Source organism: Passer domesticus, chromosome 17, assembly GCF_036417665.1.
Source record: "Passer domesticus isolate bPasDom1 chromosome 17, bPasDom1.hap1, whole genome shotgun sequence".
NCBI lineage: Eukaryota > Metazoa > Chordata > Aves > Passeriformes > Passeridae > Passer > Passer domesticus.
The window spans coordinates 5,541,211-5,559,329 of NC_087490.1; the positions used below are offsets into that span (position 1 = coordinate 5,541,211).

Sequence of the window (18,119 nt, forward strand, 5' to 3'; positions counted from 1 at the left end):
GACCAAGGAGACAATACACTCAATTAAAATTAAACACACACAATTAAAATTGTGCCAAAGCAGTCTGCTGTTACTGATTCCACAACCCTGACAATCTCCACTGGTTTGCATTAAAAGCTGTTTTGCCCTGCTCAAAGTGGGACTTGGTATGAAAGGGTGCAGCTTACCAAAACCACTGCTATGCTGATGTATCTCAGCAGAGAAGACTCTCTCTCTCATTGCAGCACCTCCCTCCACACAGGACTGAAACTTTCCCAGCCCCATGAATGAAAGCATGAGAACATGTGACTGCCTCCTGCAGCATGCCCTCCCCATGTGACAGCCTGTGCTGATGTGTCTGGTGAAGAGACCACAACTCCCTTTAAGTTACTTACTAGGCCTTCCCTGTTACGTGCCTTGGCACAAGTCTCCCTTTTCCTGCCTGGCATCCTCAGTTGTCAGATTAAGAAACCTGATGCTACGAGTGGCAGTGTGTTACTACCAGCCAGTCCCCACACCCAAGACAGTAAGACTAGAACCACACGGTGGATACTGCAGTTTTACATTTATAATTGAACTTTTATAATATTCAAGATTAGCACAAGATTCATAACCATAAATTATACATTGTTATCTAAGTACATAAAACGTTAATGATACATGTATTTGAAGTGGCACAAAATAATATATCCCTGTTGGCATTCTCAAAGGAAGAGGTGGGTGATGGACACGCTGTTGATCCTACTGCAGCATAGCAGAACTGAGTCAGTGCACCCTGGTCACTCAGGTGGTGCTGACTCTGCCCACCAGACAGGGTCAGAACATGGTGTGGCAGGAAGCCAATGCCAGAATCAGTTAAAGGTGCAAATAAGAAGTCAGGATTATGGCCCTCCCTACTGCCTCAATACGGTAGCAGTACGTCCCCATCCCAACCCTGACGCTGTGCTCTTGCATCTCCAGTGCTTTGGCAGCCCATGCACACTCCCATGTTCTCTTGCCACACACAGCTGAGGTTTGTTTTAGTACCATTTAACGTCAATAAGTAACATGCTCTCTTCTTGTTAAACAAAAAGGATCTGGGAAGTATTTGCTCTCTGGCATGAGAAGATTTATTTTCTTCAAGTCTCAGATCTACTTCAGAAAATAGAGAACAGACTCCAACAGTATTGAACCCCAACAGCATTCAAACTCCAACAGCATTATTGTCCAGAAAAGGAAACTTTCCCAATATTCCTCTAAACATTCAGAGCACAAATATTAGAAAAGCCCATTTTCTTTTGCACATAAGAATGCAAATAAAATGGGGTGGTCAGATATACACAGGCTTTCAACAATTCATTATTAAAGAGATGTTTCACCGAATTGTTAACAACCCTGCTACCTCAGTAGCTTCAGCTAAAGCTTTAACAACTTGGTGCCAGGCAATTTCCCAGCTGCCTTCAATGGGCTTTTCAAAAGAAAGAAAATTATGCTCTCTTCCCCCCCTGGCCTCAAGTAGTTATTGCTATATGAGTTAGTGAAATAGTGCCTTAACTTCAGACAAGAGTCTCACAATGTCATTAACAAAAGCTGCCTTTCAGAGGTTGAAATGTAACCGGACAATAATCAATAAATAACAGTAACAGGCATCCTGCTGAAGTCTCCTCACTGAGCTGGGCAGCAAGTGTGTTCAGCCAACAGAAGGTCATCTGTGCCTTGTACACTTCTTGGAGAAGTTAAAAAGGGACGGGAAGAAAGAGAACAGAGACAGTGAAGGTCTGTCAGAGAGCTAGTTACATATTGAAACCATAAACAGGCGGCTGGGTGAATCCTGGTGCTGTGTATCCATATGGGAAGTTTGCCTGGGGAGGTACTGCACTGGGGCCTGCTGTTAACATCAACTGCTGGCCTAGGAAAGTACGAGACAAAAAGAAGGTTAGTTTAAGATCCCAACTTTCCCTAATGCTAGCTGTACAGTGTGATAGGACTATTAAGCTTTAGCTAAAAATCAGCCCCTGTGCAAGCACACACCAGCAAGTCACACTATTCCCCAACATGTGCCATGGAGAAGGCACCCATGCCATCTGCTCTTGCTACTAGGAAGCTACAACCAGCAAGGCAGGATGCAGGGGGAAGATCAATATCTACTGATCTTGAGGTCATAATAAATATGTCTTGTTTTGAAGAGACCATGCTGAAAGCCAAACTGGAACTATTTAACCCATGCATGGTCAGATCTAGAGAATAAAGCAAGTCAAGCAAATAGTTAGGTCTGTTAGGTCTCAAAGGCTGGAGGGTGCTGCAAAAGGTCTGAATACACCTTGACATATTTGTTTTCATCACTAGGCCCACACATGCCTCATGCATCTGTTAAATTCAGGTTAACATTTATATCAGACAGTGAACCAGTCTCATCCTTCCCTTACCAGCCACTTCTAGGTGCTTGTTAGCAGAATGCCTCTTCAGAAGGGCTTCTAAAATAGCATCACACTTGAAGACAGCCATGGTGGCTGCACATGTCTTAAAATGCGTGAGCTAAAAAGACAGTCTGCCTTTCTACTTGGAAGAGCAGAAAGCAGACACATTCCTCAGACAGGAATCAGAAGAGGAATTTTCATGCTCTATAAGTTATTCCTGGGGTTGGCAACACCCTGTCCTATTACCATACTGAAACATGATTCCTAAAGTAGAGATCTGAGCCATGTAAGAGGAGCAATACTTTAATCTGAAGAGTAGAAGTACTGTAAGAGTAAGATGTCACTTCAACAACTTCACAGTTCATTGAGCAGAGACAACCATTTCAATTACTACCTAGTTGAAACCAATTTTCTTGGATACAACATAATCATGTAAGCTGCCTCCACAGAGACAGACCAGAGTGACAACAGGTAATCAATTAAAACCTACCAAATACTATTGGAGTGGGTTCAGCTACTTGTTCCTCTTCTTTTCTTAGGCTTTCAGAAGCATCAAGTTTATCCACCTACATTGAAGTGAACAGGAGATTTATGAAGGCCTTGTCTAGGAATTGCACCATTGTGTGAAGCTTTTCATGCCTGGTACTTCAGCTATCAAGTGCTCCTTTTTAGTCCAAGTTGGAGACTACTGAAGTCTGTCTATTCCCAGCAAGCTCTGTTGTAAAACTGACTTCCCAAATCTTTTAGGTGCATTGCAGTAAGCAGCAGCTCTCAAATGCAGATGAGGTACTCATTACCTTCAAAGGAGCATTTTTTGGGGCCTTATTCTATTCATTGCTAACTATGACCCAGAACTCAAACCCAACAGAGCATCCATCATTTCAAATAGGCCTAATCTACACTTACCTATTAACCTGCAATTCCTCTCCCCTTCAGTGACAGTTCACAGATATTTGCAAATATTCCAGGCCGGTGAAGTGTGATCACATCTAGGACTACAGTCTAACTTGGCTGCAAGATACTGGTTTAATGGTAGTGGTATTCACAGAGACTTCTTCTAGAGGAAACTCTAGAACCATCATGGAAAGTGGCCTAGTAGTATCAGCTTTATACAAATCTCAGTGCTGTGCCACATAAAGCTCTGTTCATGCAAAACAAATTTGTGGAAGCACCACAGAAATGCAGATTGTGGGTATGGAGGGCAATCTGAAAGCTTTCCTTCTCAGGTTTAACAAGTTGTATCTTCCAGAAGGGAACCACTGAGACTGAAGACAAAAGGTATGAACATCATACAACTTCACATGCTGGTACAGGCAGTACTAACATTCTGGGCAAAGCTACATTTAGCCCAATGCTGTATTTCAGCTGTTCCTCATCCTCCTTTCCCACTGCAAGAATCACATCTGGTCTGAGAACTGCTTCAAGAGGGATCTCTGTTGAACTTTAGAGATGTTATCCAGATACGGTGTTTAACAGTTTCCTCAACATTTTGAAGTACGCAACTCAAATTGAAAACCTGAGTGGCCGCAGGTCTTTTACTGGTTCATTTATAGCTGTCAGCCTAAGAGCTCTCCAGCATAACACTAAATACTGGTGTTTAAAATGCTATCCAAATTACTATGGATCAAAGCAACTGACAGCTAACCATTTCCAACTACCTGTCCTGCTCCATTTATCCCCAGCCTCGGCTCTCTTGGGTTTGCCTTTCCCTGGGGCTGTCCTACAGTGATCTGGCCAGCAGCACAGTCCTGCCCTCAGCTGGGCAAACAGCGGCAATGCCGAGAGCAGCCATCCCCAACAAGGGAAAGCCAGATCACATTGGCTCTGCTGCCTACAACTGGTTCAAAAGGTTTCCAGGTGACTGTCATTATACCCTGTGTGCCCGACTCCTTCTGGGACAGAGGCTATTCTGTGCTTTAACATTTTTTATGCAGAAAAGACAGATAAGTTCTGGAAGATGTACACACCCCACCAAAACTAGTCTATTCTTTTGTGCTTTTGAAGTTAGTTACATGACAATTTTAGACATACCACATTTATAAAGCCCATTCTCCAATTTCATGTTTTGCAGTTAATTCAACAGACTAAATTAGTTTCACTGTAAACCACTTTCACCATGCAGATTTTCCATCTGGCAAGTTATCCCACATTTAGTACACATGATTACTTGTAAATCCAACCAGCACTTTAAGATAAATTACTTCAGACCTAAACTTCACATGGAAGAATTCAGGTAAACTTGCGTAGCAAGTTTCTCCTGAGCGAAATATGAGTTGGAGATGTTTAAGATCTGTGCAAGTACTTTCATCATAAAAACAGGCAAGAAGTTTACAGAAGCTTCGTGGCACTATACAAACTCACCATCATGCCTGAAATACTGCACACTCTGGTAATTTACAGTGTAAAAAGCAATTTGCCCTTGGAACACATCCTGTTACATGGCAACTGCTTGTCTTTGTTCAGGAGCAGCATCCTCCCTGCCACAAAATATCTAACACAGGGAAAAAGGAGCCCAAAGTAAAGCCTCCTCAAGCACTTGTCTTTGTGTCCCATGAAGAGGAGAAGAGTCTGGTTGGATTTTCAAGTTGCTTGTGAATAGTTATCCTTTTAGCATTAGAAAGTGAACAGGAAATGAGTTAGAGCTAAATTACACTGCTCTTCTGGCAGAAGCTACAGCTAGACTCCTGTAAAAGAAACCTAGGATATTGAGGGACACAAATAAACACAGAGAGTTTGAAATCAGAGTGTCACCTTATAGAACAGTCCATCAACCTGCAAGAAAATTCAGAGGGGAATACTTAACATGACTTATTAGAAGCAACCTGAAGCAGTCACTTTCACATTCCTCATTTTAATAAAGTGCTTTACTATGATGTCCTATGCAATCCTACAGCCTTCCAAGGCAGAATCTTAGCTTAGTAACTTAGAGATGTTTGAGACAAGCATTTCAGGACCACACATGATCAGAATCTCTTTTCCCTCAGTTGAGGACCAGCTCTTAGTATGAGTATTCTGTAACCAGACTATGAATATAAAGTTCTGTTTTTCATTTAAAAAACCCAAACACCTTCAGCAGTCTACTCCTATGGCTGATACAGGAAAAATGTGCACTACTAGTTACTCAAAAGCCCTATGCTCTTTTTACTCTAGGAAGTAAGGGGACTTTTACTTTCATAGTTACACAAAGATAAATGTGATATATGCGTTGTCCTCACCAAGTTTTCTGCTACAGAGCTCTTGAGAGAAGCACAGTTGCTCATGTCTACTGTTAAAAGCAGCAGAAGTTTAACTAGTCCTCTTCAAGTGCCAAAGCATTCATTAACTTTGCTAGCTAGCCTGGAGTGATGGAACCTACAGAACTTCAATACAACTTCCTCTATGAGGAATGGTAATCCAAATATATGCAAACAGCTCTGGTTTACATAATGCTAATCATACAGCAGACTAAAATCTTAGCTTTTTAGCCTATGCAATACTCACTTTGGTAAGGTACTCTCTCATCACTTGGATGAAATAAGGCATTGCAAAGTCCATGATATTATGTCTCCATGCCAACTCAAGGACTACATCTGGGTGCAGCAAGTCGTAGCATGTGAAAAGGCAGGCTGCAAAGCACTCCTGCTTGCCTTCTTCCAAGAACCATTGGAGCAGCTTCTCAGCCAGCTCTGCATCTTTGGACTCTGCAGCATACTGCATAGCATCCTGCAGAAAAGAACAGTTAAGCTTGACCTTTGCCTGTCAACATCTTGCCCTACATCTTACATCCATGTATGTTATTGCAAGCCAGATAAGCTGAGTACTTGGCATACCATGAAGTTAGACTTTAACAACACCAGGCATGTTCTGTAGGAGGCAAGACACTACACACAACAACTCTGAGGTAAGCCAGATACTTTATTAACATCATCCAACAGGCTTCCTACAGACTATGCACAAACTGGCCTGTGAGAACTCATTACAGGCTTGAAGAGCATACCACCATAATGGCATTTCATCTGTACCCTCACAAGAGCCTGTGACTTGAGGGCTATGGAGAATGTTCCATACTGATACAGGTAACTTACAGATGTCAATGATTGATAGAGACACATCCCCAGATACAGGACAACATTATGAAATTAGATTTAAGTCATGCATTTGAAATTGCAACAACTTCTGCTTTAGGAGTCTTTCCTTCAAGTGAAGGACTACTAATTAAAACTCCAGATTTGAAGCTAACAAACATTCAGTATCCAGGAGATTTATGCCATTAACTCACCTTATACAGACGGTCTTTCTTGCAGAGCTCCACGCTCTGTTTCCAGCGGTTGTTACCCTTGTACAAGTACGCTGCAATACGCCTAAATTCAATTAGTTCATGCTTTTCCAGACGCTGAGCCAATGTTATGTTATCAAAGTTGTCATAGGCATCAATGGAAGCTCTCAAACCCTGTTTGAGAGAGAGTTGTTACACGTGCTTCCAGATGGCACTTGGTGAGAACTACAGTAGAGAAGCATCTAATCATAGTGGCACGAGTATTTCAGTTCTGCCAGCTGGATGTTGATACTGTGGCTACAACTGATTTACCTGTTTCATGCACCTCCCCAAAAGATACTTTCTAACAAAGCAAGATGTTAACTTGGTCATACCAGCTCCAGACAGAAGAGCTAGCTACCATAAAAAGACAAAGCATGTCTTCAAATAGCAGCCAATGGGGCCAGAAGCAAATTTATTTACAGAAGTGCTGTCCCACTGAGTACACACCTGATACTAACCTTTGTGAGGGCTGCTCTGAGAAAAACATCTGTGGCACCTGCTTTTTGCAAATCATTGACATCTCAAGACTCCTGCCTGCTAAGGACCTGACTGCACACCCTCTCTCTGTTGTACTGGAGAATTGTTATCTTCTTTTCAAGGACATTGCTGTGTCAGCAGCTTTTTTGTCAAGAGGACCATCCCTCAGGCTTAGCAATCTGTTTTCTGGGGCTCACCTGGAAATCTTCTTCTTCTGTTAAAAGGTTGTTTAGAGCTTCGTTAACTCCTTTGTTGTTATGGTTCTGGACTGAACGCAGGTACGGCTTTACTAGAAATAGCTGATTAACCTGGAAAGAAGATATTTCCAATACAAGATTAAGTATAGCAATCCTGACACTGCATTTCTTACTACAAGAGTTTGTGCTTATTGTTAAAACCCTTCAGACTAGGTATCTTGCATTGCCAGGAGTAAAATAAAAGAGTCTCCAAGGCCAGCTATGCAACTCTTCTGCACTTCCCCTATCAAGCCAGGGCTGGGCTGCTCCTCGGTCCTTTATACCGGTGGCAAAGCTCCCCAACAGATGTCAACTCTGTTTTCCAGCCAGAGTCTGGAGTATCTTAATTTGGGCAAGGGGACTTTTTGTTGACCAACGCTCTCCCAAACTCACCTTTGAGAAAAAGTTGACTGTCCTGGTGTGGTCCAGTCGTGGAGATAATACAAGCAGGAGATCATTGATCAGCAGAGGTTTGTAGTCTAAGTAGAACTGCAAGGCTTTGTAGTACAGCTCCACATTGGCCACCTGCATGATCAGATACTAGTTAGTACTACAAACAGAAGTAAGCCTAAGGTGCTTAGTTCAGACCACTCAACACAAAGTTTATGCGACTCCTATTAAACAACAGCCTAAGTTTCCTTCCAGAGGTCAGAAGTTTCACACTTACACAGAATTCTTGTTCAATCTTATGACTGCTTCTTCTACCATGTGCTTCCAGACAGTGAAATCACAGGCTACCAGGGGCATTAGTAACCAGTCCTAATCCATCCACTGAAGAGCTTCTGGCACAGGCAGCCACTACAGTTAATATGACCATTTGCCAATTTCTGAAGCCAGTGAAGACCGTAGCCTTAAAAAGTCTTAAAATAGTTTCCTTGAAACCCCCAAGAGCAGTAAGAGTGCACTCAGTCTTAAATCTTGTTTAAACTATTCCTCAACTCACTATTCTCTGCTGTACTCATGGGACTGCCCACTGCACTTCTCACACCAGCTGGAAACATATGCAGAAATCTTCCAAGAACAGTTACAGCCTCAGACTAAAACAGCAGTCAGCTCAGAGGTATTAAGGAGGTTAGGCCTCATGCTTGTGACCTATGATCCTGCACAGCCTCTGAAAACATTGTGTGCTAGCTGCTGCCACTCAACAGAACGTGTTGCACATCATAAAAGAAATGGTGTAAGACAGATTAATTCTTTGTATTAAACTGATTGGAAGTTGTTTTAAGTACAGCAGAAAAACTGAGTAGTAGCTTAAGCAAACTGTTTTCTAAACAGCAATTCTGTTGTGCATTTTTGCCTCTGTCCTGAAAGAAGCTTTCAGCACTTTGCTTCAGTTACCAAGTTACTTACCTTGGCAATTATGTCTTTAAACTGGCCTTCTTTCCAGGCATCAGTGGGATGATTCATCATAGTAATTATTGCATTGTCATACTCCTCATACTTGTCATACAGGAATACAAGTTCTGCCCAGAGATGAGCCTGTTCTGCAGCTCTGAGCACCTAATAAGAAAAACAAAAAAATCAGGTCTGATTCACTGGCAGCTTCCCACCTTCACTTGCAGCCACCTTACTGCATACCTTTGGAATATTAACTCTAGACCAGAAAAGCTCCAGATGTTCCCTCATTTTCTGAGGCTTGAATTTGGAGTATAAGATGGCAAGTTCAGTAAACATCCCCATGTGAGCACGCTCTAGGCCCAGAGCGGCTTCCAAAAGGGCAATGAGGTCTTCAAAGTAGCCACGATCCTGGATGTTAGGAAAATAAGGATTAAAAAGCTTGCTAAAATGCCTATTTACTTAAATAAAACATGATTTGACTTTCTCTACATTGAAAGTGCTTAGATTTTTGATTCCAATGAGGTCAGAGAATTATAAAAGAAGGCACAAATTTACTACAGAAAAAAACCACGTTGCCACTAAAATGAAGATAGAGGAAAAATGAATTTAAATATTAGCTCTCAGGGTATCTTTTATTTTCTATGACCATTTTATTAGCAGATACAAGTATGCTGTACAAGTCTTCTACAATATTAACAGTTACCTGATAGTAACTGATCAGCTCCTCAAGTTCATCAGCATGGATGACTATGTGTAAGCCACAGATCTGTGCCAAGCGGAATTCTTTTCCATCCACACAGGCAAAGCAGACCTGCCATGACAGTCAGCAAATAGTTAACAGAACAAAGCTTTATCAAACTCGAGGTTTACTAAGAGTTCCAAATAGGTATTTCCATAATATTTGTTCTAGAATTAAAATCTACTAAAACCCCCAAGTTTAAGTTACCTCCTTCCAAGTCCTTGTGCTGTTGGCTTTGCGGCCACTGTCCACTGCTGCCTGATACTCCCCAAGGTGCACCAAGGTAGATGCCAGGCGAGCAAAGTTGGATACGTTGTTATAGAGAAGTTTTGCTGCTTCATACATCCCCTCCTCGTAACAGCGATCACCGACCTGAATGAGGAGTCCAAGGCAAACAAAGGTAGCAGCAAGAACGAGGGGTCAGCTAAGCAGCAAGTCACACCTGGAAACTGTGGACCAAGACATACCTGTTGTATATGGGCATTATTAGGGCCACTAATAAACTCCTCCAGTTCTGACAGACGATTAGTTTTTGCCAAAGCAAAAATAAGTTCTGTCTCTACATAAGACTCTCTAGCCTTCTTCCTGGCCATCTGTAAGAACTTGACTAGGTCCTCCCAATTATCTGGAAGAGAGCAGAGATATGTAAGATCCTATGTTTAGTCATTCTGTATTGTTTACCTTACCCACCTTAGGGACAGTTTTCACTAGCAAGTTCAAATCTCTCCTCTACCACGACAATAAGCCATTTGCACTTGAGTTATGGAATTCTCTGTCAACACCAAGTCACCTTCAGGTAAGACTGGACTTCTTGCTACCATTCTGCAATCCAACTGGCAAGCAATTCTGCCACATACAGCTAAATAAATACATTATATTTAGTGATACTTTAGATAACAGTCCACATTATCTCCACAGAGAGGTCTATGTTTGGTGTAGCAAGACAGACAATCTCGTTTACAGGAATCTCACTTAACATTGACTCATCCATTCCATGTACTGACTGTTCCCATTTTCTCTGAAACAGAATTCTTAAGCCTCAATAGTCCCTGATGCTCAATGTAAATACAATAACCTAGCTCACATCCAAGCAATCTGAAGTTGAAGATGCTTTGCCTCACCATTTCTATTAGCTGCCTGAACAACTTCCATGTAGGCAGATGGATCATCTGCCTTTATATAGGAGTCAATGGCTTCCTTCACCAAGTCCTTCTGGAGCTGTGCTCTGGCCAGTTGGCTCCACACTGCTGGTTCATTACATCTCTCTGCAAATTCATAAGCACGGTCTAAGTTGCCAATGTGCTCAATCAGCACCTGTTTGAAATTGAAATTCCAAGTTAAAAATCTAAGTTTTGTAACACTGTCTCTTCTAACATAACTCTTTCTTCAAGTACATACACTGCTCTGTGTAAGCAATATGAAGCTAACTGCTCTTAGAACATCCAGTTCTGTCCAGGGAAGCATTCTACACCACCATGCAGGAACCACACCTCACCTGAATTGCTGAAGTATTGACATCAAATTTTCTGAATATAGCAAAGGCTTCCTCATATAGCTCATTACTGATGGCAATGTTTGCAATATCTGGGGCATCATAGTTATCCAGCCGATTGATGTATTCCATCACGCGGGTGCGGTCAGCCTTAATGGCAGTCAGGATCAGCAGATTCTGGAGATTCCTTTGGTTAACAGAAGGCATAGGCTATAAGCAGTGCACAGCAACACCTGCTTAAGTGACATGGATTGTACACGTGAAAAAATAAACCCACTTATTGTCATTAGAAATAACATTTCATCCCCAAATTGAGAACCACTGACACTTAGCTTCAAAAAGAATTTGCTTACCAGTATTAGTGTTCTCTGGTCTCAACACATCACTGCAAATTGCACAGTGTGAACTAGCTCTGTTCTTCAAGTACAAAGCACTCCACATTCTAGCTTTTCACCTTATTATAAACACTGAAGAGTGTTTAGGTCTTGCAACCAAGAAGCCCATGATAACCTGGATCATTCACAACCTAAACAAAGGTACTGAATAGGCTAAACTTGAGGACAAAGCTCTCCTCTTACCTGTGTTCACTGAATACAGAATTATCCAAGACAATTTTTTCCAATAACTCAATCAGTTCATTTGGCAGATCAGCAGTCATGAAAGCTTTCACAGTTACAGAAACTTCCTCTGGATCCTGTGTCTCTGATAAAGCCGTTTGGACAACCTAGATTCAAAGACAGGAAACTATTAAGTGTTTTCCCCAAATTAAGTATTTGTCCATTTGTCAAGTTATTTGACCAGTGAACTACAAATTAAAGCTTCAGAATTTTGAGATCATTTTAACAGACAGCAAGAAACAGGTATTAGCTGTATTTTATACAGAAGTAAAATCATATCTTACGTCTGTATGTGAAACAAATTCACTAGAGAAAGGTCATTCTCCAGGACAGAAGATATAGCTTACTGGTAGCTAAATCTTCTGACCACAAAGGTCAGAATTAATACCTGCCACTCCAACTCTTACAAACTTCTATATGGTGAGAGGGACTTTAAGGGACCTTGTGGGGGAAGAATGCTACTTTAATGCTCCATAGGGTTTCTGAGACATCCTGAGGTCTCCACATACTGGAAGCTGAGCCTTTTGCTGTACCTGGTCAATAAGCTGCCGCCTGAATGGGTTGTTTTCTTCCAGTACATTTGCCCAGAGCTCAGGGTCCTTCCTGCGCACCAGGTAGCGAGCCTCGCTCTTGAACAGGGAGTTCTCATTGCACACCTGAAGGAGAAGTTACAATTATTGGCATTACTGTTAAGGCTCAGTACCACAAGTCAGGTTTAGCTAGCTATGAACCAGACAGTCTAGAAGACTGACTAGAACTAATTTCTGACCAATGCTAAATGCCACAGACAAGTTCTTACCCAACCTCTGATCTGGAAGGCTCATGGAGAAGGTCTCCAGCAGAATTTCTATAGCTTCTCTTGGTTTTGCCCAACACAAACACTCTGACTGTGGCTTCACAGTAACTATTTGCTTCTGGTTGAAGTGAAGACCTGCAGAAGCCTGAAGAACTTAAGTTTTAAATCTAGAAAGGGGAGCCACTTGCCTGGGCAGTGCTAAGTAGTGAACTGAGGAATGGTGCAGTTGTTAAAGCTAGAAGTAGGTTATGTATTTGGTGTCATTAGCTTTACACGTGTTTACAAGTGTTCAGAATAGCAAGTGCCTTGGATTCTCTTGTTAAGGTGTTAAGGGTACAGAATAAATGTGAAATTCCTCACAGAAGTGCACCATGGGAGAGTTGTAAGTTGTGATCCTATTCATACCACTAGCTTCAACTTCCAGCTAAAAAAGTAGAAACCTGAAGGCCTAAGTCACCTTACAGCAACAGCTCACATTGCTAGTATCCAAATAAGCCCATGGAATCTCAATTATTGTGCTGTAAGCAAAAGAGTACTAGTACAATTTTGCTTTATGTTTTACATTTATCAGTTGCAGGAGCTGACCCTTCTTCCAGGGGACAAAAGTGTCTCAAGAATAATTCTTAGAGGAAGAAGATCTTTATTCCACAACCAGAAACACCTTCTCAGAACATCAGTTCAGGGAAGAAACTGGTACAGACAGGCTTTAATGGCTGACTAGAATGGTAAAGTTTACCCTAGCAGTCTCCTAGCAAACAACAACTCAAAGCCACCTTCATAACCTGAAATAAAGGAGACAAATGTAGCCAGTCCTTTTTTAACAGCTATAGTGGAACTATTACTTAAAAATTAAACATTTCAGGCTGGAAAGTCATCCACTTTAATCCAGTAGCAAGCCTGGATTATACTACCATTCTAATGCTCATAGCTGACATTCTCTGCATATACAAATATGGAAATGCAGGTAGGGGGAGAATGTTTTTCTCAGCAACCACAAGCACTACTGGCTTAATGTGACATTAAATTCTGGAGTTCACATCAAGACCAGAAAGTGTTTGAGAACCCTGAGAATTTCACCTGCCCTTGAAATTCTGAGTGATGTTCTAAGAACAAGCTTAAAGACAGGAGAGGAATGCTATTGGATTAAGTCCTTGTAGTTAAGCTGTCAATATTTATTTTCCTCATTTCTGGTTAAGCATTGGAGCAAATCTATAGGTCAATCACAACAAAGTAAAATTACAAGCCCTGTTTTAGTTTCAGGGAAACTTTTCTTTCACTGTAGGGTCAGGCTAGATGACAGTCTGCTCCTCCTGTGGAGCCTAAGGCTCAAAAAAATCAAATTTACAAAGCTTTAATGGTAGGCATATTCATTACCTGGGCCTAATAAACAAATGAATTTCAAGCAGAATCAGTGCATGAAAGACATGAATTCTACTTCAAAGTTCCAGTTCTACAATTCCAGTTTGGACATACAGCATAAATTCTTCTCATCAGCATAAAAATTACTGTCTCCACGTAGAAGAATCCCACCTGCCTCAACTCCTGAGTGAGACTGCAAGACAGGATTCTACAAGTGTTAGACTTACAGCCAGACAGGCTTCCACTTCAGGCAGCAAGTAGTTCTTTAAAGCATGCTTATAAATGCAGTTTTGCTAACCTTTATGAGTTCCAGATCACACTGCCCCCTCTCATAAGCAACGCAGGCCAGATGAGGGTCCCTCTTTTCACAGTATTTGCCAACTACACGGCTGTCATAGTAAGGATTCTCACGAAGGAAGCGCTCTGGATTATTGTTACTGTCAATGTAGATTTTGGCCAAAGCATTATGAGTTGCAGGTTCTTCACAGCCTTCATGAATCCTTGATTCAAGCCAGGGCAACAGCAACTTAAGCCTTTAAAGAAGCAAACATTTTAGGTTTATAAGTCAGACTGAGGTATGTTTTACAGCTACCTGGCCTTCCCTTGAAACAAGTCTGCTGGTCAAACTTAAAAGCAAACACAGACCAGCCAGTTATTTTTTAGTGAGTCTTAAATGAGTGGAAGACACATCTGCAGAGCATCAGGGAAGGTTGCAGATACCCCTAGTTTTACAATCTCTCAACTCCTGTTGTATTTGCTGGCAGTTCACGCTTAAAGCCATTTGTTCATTTTACAGGTAGTTAGAAACTAATTACAGAAGCTGCTGTGGGCGTGCAGCTAGATTGTCAAGACAGTTTGACCCAAATTTACTCCAAAGGCACATCCCATGGCTGGCTGTATGGCAGTGCTCAAAAGCCATGTTACTACACATGCTGCCAGGCATTCCTACGTGACCCAAACAATCAAAAGACCGACAAGGAAATTCGAACTGCTTTTCTATAGAGAAACACAAAACAATATTAGTACTTTATCATTTAACAAAACTGCATGCAATTCAATTTGTGCATAGCAGGGTCAGGGAAGCCCGACACTGGTGCCTACAGATGCATTTTCATTACCGATTTCTTTTTTCCACTTCAGCCACCAGCTCATCTGTGGAGAACTGCCCTCTCACCACCATGATCAAGTTCTTGATGACATCTTCAGAACAATCTACATCAAGAAGCCCTCCAACCACTGCTGGTATACGGCTAGGATTCACCTAGAATAAGCCACCATCATTAAAATTAGTTATTAGCATTACTAATAATGCACCCCCAGTCTTCCAGTTCTAGTTAATGATTTCAATTATGCTTCAGAGCAGAGGACTTTGAGTAACTAACATTCGTATATATATTCCAGGAATAATGTTTCTGTGATAGACAAAAGGCTTAATGAAGAGCCTCTGCACTGGGAGAGTGAGCAAAAAAGAGGCAGCAGATTATGCTGTAGTTCCTTATAAAGAAGTAAAGAGCAAGTCCTCACCTTCTGTACATAGATCTCGATATACTTCTGCAGATTATTGCGATATAAATAGAGCACCAAGTCATGAACAAAGTCAAACCGATCGCAGACGATGATGAGAGGAAGCTGATCTGTGAGCTTTGCCTCCTGTATTTTGTGTGAAAGAGAAAAAAGTGACCAAAGATTATTCAGAGCCACGCCAACTAAACTTTCTTTGTGTTTCCCTCCATTAGAAAGCTGTAGTTCTGCTGCTAAGCAAAACATACAGAAGACCCTTCAGTCCCCTGGGTGGAATATTTACCTTCAGGAAGTTCTTCACTCGTTCTGGGTTATAGCAGTTACTTTCACGGCAGATTCTTTCCACTTCCTTTATCTGACCAGTCTTGCAAGCTGCCTGGATGTACTTGAAGTGAACATCTGGATCCTGGCTAAAGTTTACAATGGAACCCAAGAAATAGAACAGTCCTGGAAAGAGTCACGTGTTTAACATTGTTAGAAGTGAAGCAAGTGAAGGCTGTATGGGCCTCAGCTTGTGACTTTCAGCCTTGCTGACAGAGTAGCTTTCAGTCAACTGCAGGGAGTATCAGAAAGATTCTTTTCCCTTCTTTCACATTTCATCTTTCTTTCTGATCTTTACTCAAGAGAGTTAAGAAACTATCTAGAACAAAACTACCCCCAAAACTCTCTGTGATGAGCTCACTTTCATAAATGTATCCTAAGATCCAGCCATGTGAAAAGTACCTTTCCCACAAAAGCTACAATCCTTACTATTAGCTTCAATCAGTCAGTGCTTCCAAGTAAACTGCTTCCCTCTAATACTGTACCTTCATAGCTTTTGAAAGATTCAAAAAGCTCCACAAGAGACTGGGTGCCAAGCTGTTCATGGTATTTAGAAGCCACTTGCACACAGAGCTGTAGGTTTTGCCGAATGTTGGCTGACAGCATGGCACGCAAACACTCCACAGAGTCTTCAACTGAGAGAGAGCCAAAGAAGTTCACAAGCCACTGCAAAGAGACAGAAATTTTACTCAGTAACTCACACAGGATTTGACTGATGTCTAAGATGGGCCAACTAGATAGTTACTACCCCAGCCACTGGAGAGAAGCCTTCCATGAACAAAGACCAAAGATATAAAAACAAACACTCACTGTATTTGCAATCACAAAAGTGCAGCTTGGAAACAATATTTGAAATGCCCACCTGGGAAACTGAGGTCAGATTTAAACCACTGAAAGTACAGATTACAATTTAATCATTAACTGGACAAATCACAGCTACTTATGCTACTTCAGTACCTACAACCCATTTAACAGCAGCTGCAGAAGTGCTAAAGACTGCTCACATTACTGTCTTACTCTGGACAACACTTACCTCAGGATTCAAGAGGTGAGTATGAACAACTGCACGTTTAATATCGTAGAGATCTGTGTAGTGTTCCAAAGCTCGCTGGAGCAAGCCTGCCTTTTCACACAGCTGGGCAACATGAGCACGATCATAGTGTGTAAACATTTGGTTTCCGAGAATGGCGTCTGCAACCTAGGAGGATACATTTCACATTCACTGTCAAGAAATCAAGACTGTCAAGAGAATCACAGCAGCTTAGCCTACAAGTTGTTGAGAAGTCACAGCAGTGACTTACTTAGTAGACTTTTATGTTACTAAACTTATAGATAACAGTATCAGACATCCTATTCTTGTGCAAGTCCAGTACTGTCTCTCCCTTTTTGGAGGAACCGGGTCGTACCTGCGGGGCATGAATCAAATTCATTTCCAGGAGGCGGGTCTGAAGGTGGCCTTCTGCAGGGCGGTTATTTTTCAGGGCATCCAACAAAAAGGATGTGCACTGCTGCAGAAGACTGTGCTCCATGAACACATCCACAATCTGTTGAGATTGGACAAGTTACAGAAGAGGGGTCTATAAACACACATGCACATTTTTCTGTGCATACAAAAAGCCTGGCTAGACAGGTGTCCTGGGGTGATGTTATGGTACTGCATCCCCGATTGTCTGCTTTATGCCAAGATCCTAAGTTGTCTCAAACTGAGAGAACAGGCTATCACACCACAAACTACCATGCTGCATTCCCTTGTTTTCACAGTATTATTATCATGGTAATAGAGAGACAAGTTTCACATTTCCTTTTTCTCTAGAATGGAAGAAATGCATTACTCTGAGCTATTATGCCAGACTTTACCACCCACTCTTATTTAGTTCCAACACAACATGCAAAGTTCATCCCTTCTCCCACTGGGATAATTGCTAGAAGAAAAGCCAGAACTTTTTCCAAGTAGCTTCAGTTATGTAATAATGCAAAATGTTCGCTTATTTCTCCACCCATTTAACAAGAAGTGGCCAATGGCAACCAGAACTGAACTTAGGTTTATTTGTTCATCTTCCTGTAAATTCTCTGCACGAGGAGATATACGCTTCACTAGAGCCAACAGTAGGATAGTAACACTTTATTGCTTAGACTAAGATTGTGGTAAGTTTACTATCAATAAACCAGAAAGCTTTCACAAGAACTTGAGAACACACTTGTCTCTAAAGACTCAATGATAACCAAACTTAACTAGACTATTTAATCACTCCTCCAATCAAAGTGACAAAAGATGTGAACCAGCCTTACCAGTCCCCCAGAATGTACTACACTATTCCCTCTGTCAAGAAAGAGACCAGTACCCTTGTTGTAGGCATCACCTGGTTAATGTTAGCCAGTGGCTCCTCATCCTGTACCAGCATCTGAGAGAACTGCAGACCTTGTTCTGGACTGACTCTCATCACACTTCTCAGTAGGAAGATCCAGTCTGGGGTATAGCCAACCTAGTACAGAAGCAGTCACACATATTTATTTAGGAAGCTTCACACTTCTGTAAGGCTTCAGATTCTTA

General features: G+C 41.7%; 1 protein-coding gene across 2 annotated transcripts in view; it reads right to left on the bottom strand.

Annotated features, from left to right (window-relative positions):
* Window positions 1–529: 529 nt before the first annotated feature.
* CLTCL1 (clathrin heavy chain like 1) overlaps window positions 530–18,119 on the bottom strand; it is a 34,676-nt gene continuing 17,086 nt past the window's right edge. The window contains exons 10-33 of one of the 2 annotated variants that reach the window (XM_064392785.1): window positions 17,929–18,051; window positions 16,975–17,112; window positions 16,602–16,766; window positions 16,054–16,234; window positions 15,531–15,694; window positions 15,251–15,376; window positions 14,845–14,987; window positions 14,025–14,259; window positions 12,105–12,227; window positions 11,533–11,678; window positions 10,958–11,141; window positions 10,584–10,776; window positions 9,930–10,087; window positions 9,670–9,834; window positions 9,427–9,534; window positions 8,964–9,131; window positions 8,736–8,885; window positions 7,779–7,910; window positions 7,347–7,457; window positions 6,634–6,804; window positions 5,856–6,077; window positions 5,127–5,147; window positions 2,866–2,941; window positions 530–1,867 (exon numbers count right to left, since the gene is read on the bottom strand). In XM_064392785.1, the coding sequence (XP_064248855.1) occupies window positions 1,752–1,867; window positions 2,866–2,941; window positions 5,127–5,147; window positions 5,856–6,077; window positions 6,634–6,804; window positions 7,347–7,457; window positions 7,779–7,910; window positions 8,736–8,885; window positions 8,964–9,131; window positions 9,427–9,534; window positions 9,670–9,834; window positions 9,930–10,087; window positions 10,584–10,776; window positions 10,958–11,141; window positions 11,533–11,678; window positions 12,105–12,227; window positions 14,025–14,259; window positions 14,845–14,987; window positions 15,251–15,376; window positions 15,531–15,694; window positions 16,054–16,234; window positions 16,602–16,766; window positions 16,975–17,112; window positions 17,929–18,051 (3,519 nt within the window). In that variant the 3' untranslated portion in view covers window positions 530–1,751. The remainder of the gene's footprint in view (window positions 1,868–2,865; window positions 2,942–5,126; window positions 5,148–5,855; window positions 6,078–6,633; window positions 6,805–7,346; window positions 7,458–7,778; window positions 7,911–8,735; window positions 8,886–8,963; window positions 9,132–9,426; window positions 9,535–9,669; window positions 9,835–9,929; window positions 10,088–10,583; window positions 10,777–10,957; window positions 11,142–11,532; window positions 11,679–12,104; window positions 12,228–14,024; window positions 14,260–14,844; window positions 14,988–15,250; window positions 15,377–15,530; window positions 15,695–16,053; window positions 16,235–16,601; window positions 16,767–16,974; window positions 17,113–17,928; window positions 18,052–18,119) is intronic. The other variant, XM_064392786.1, reaches the window with a different exon arrangement.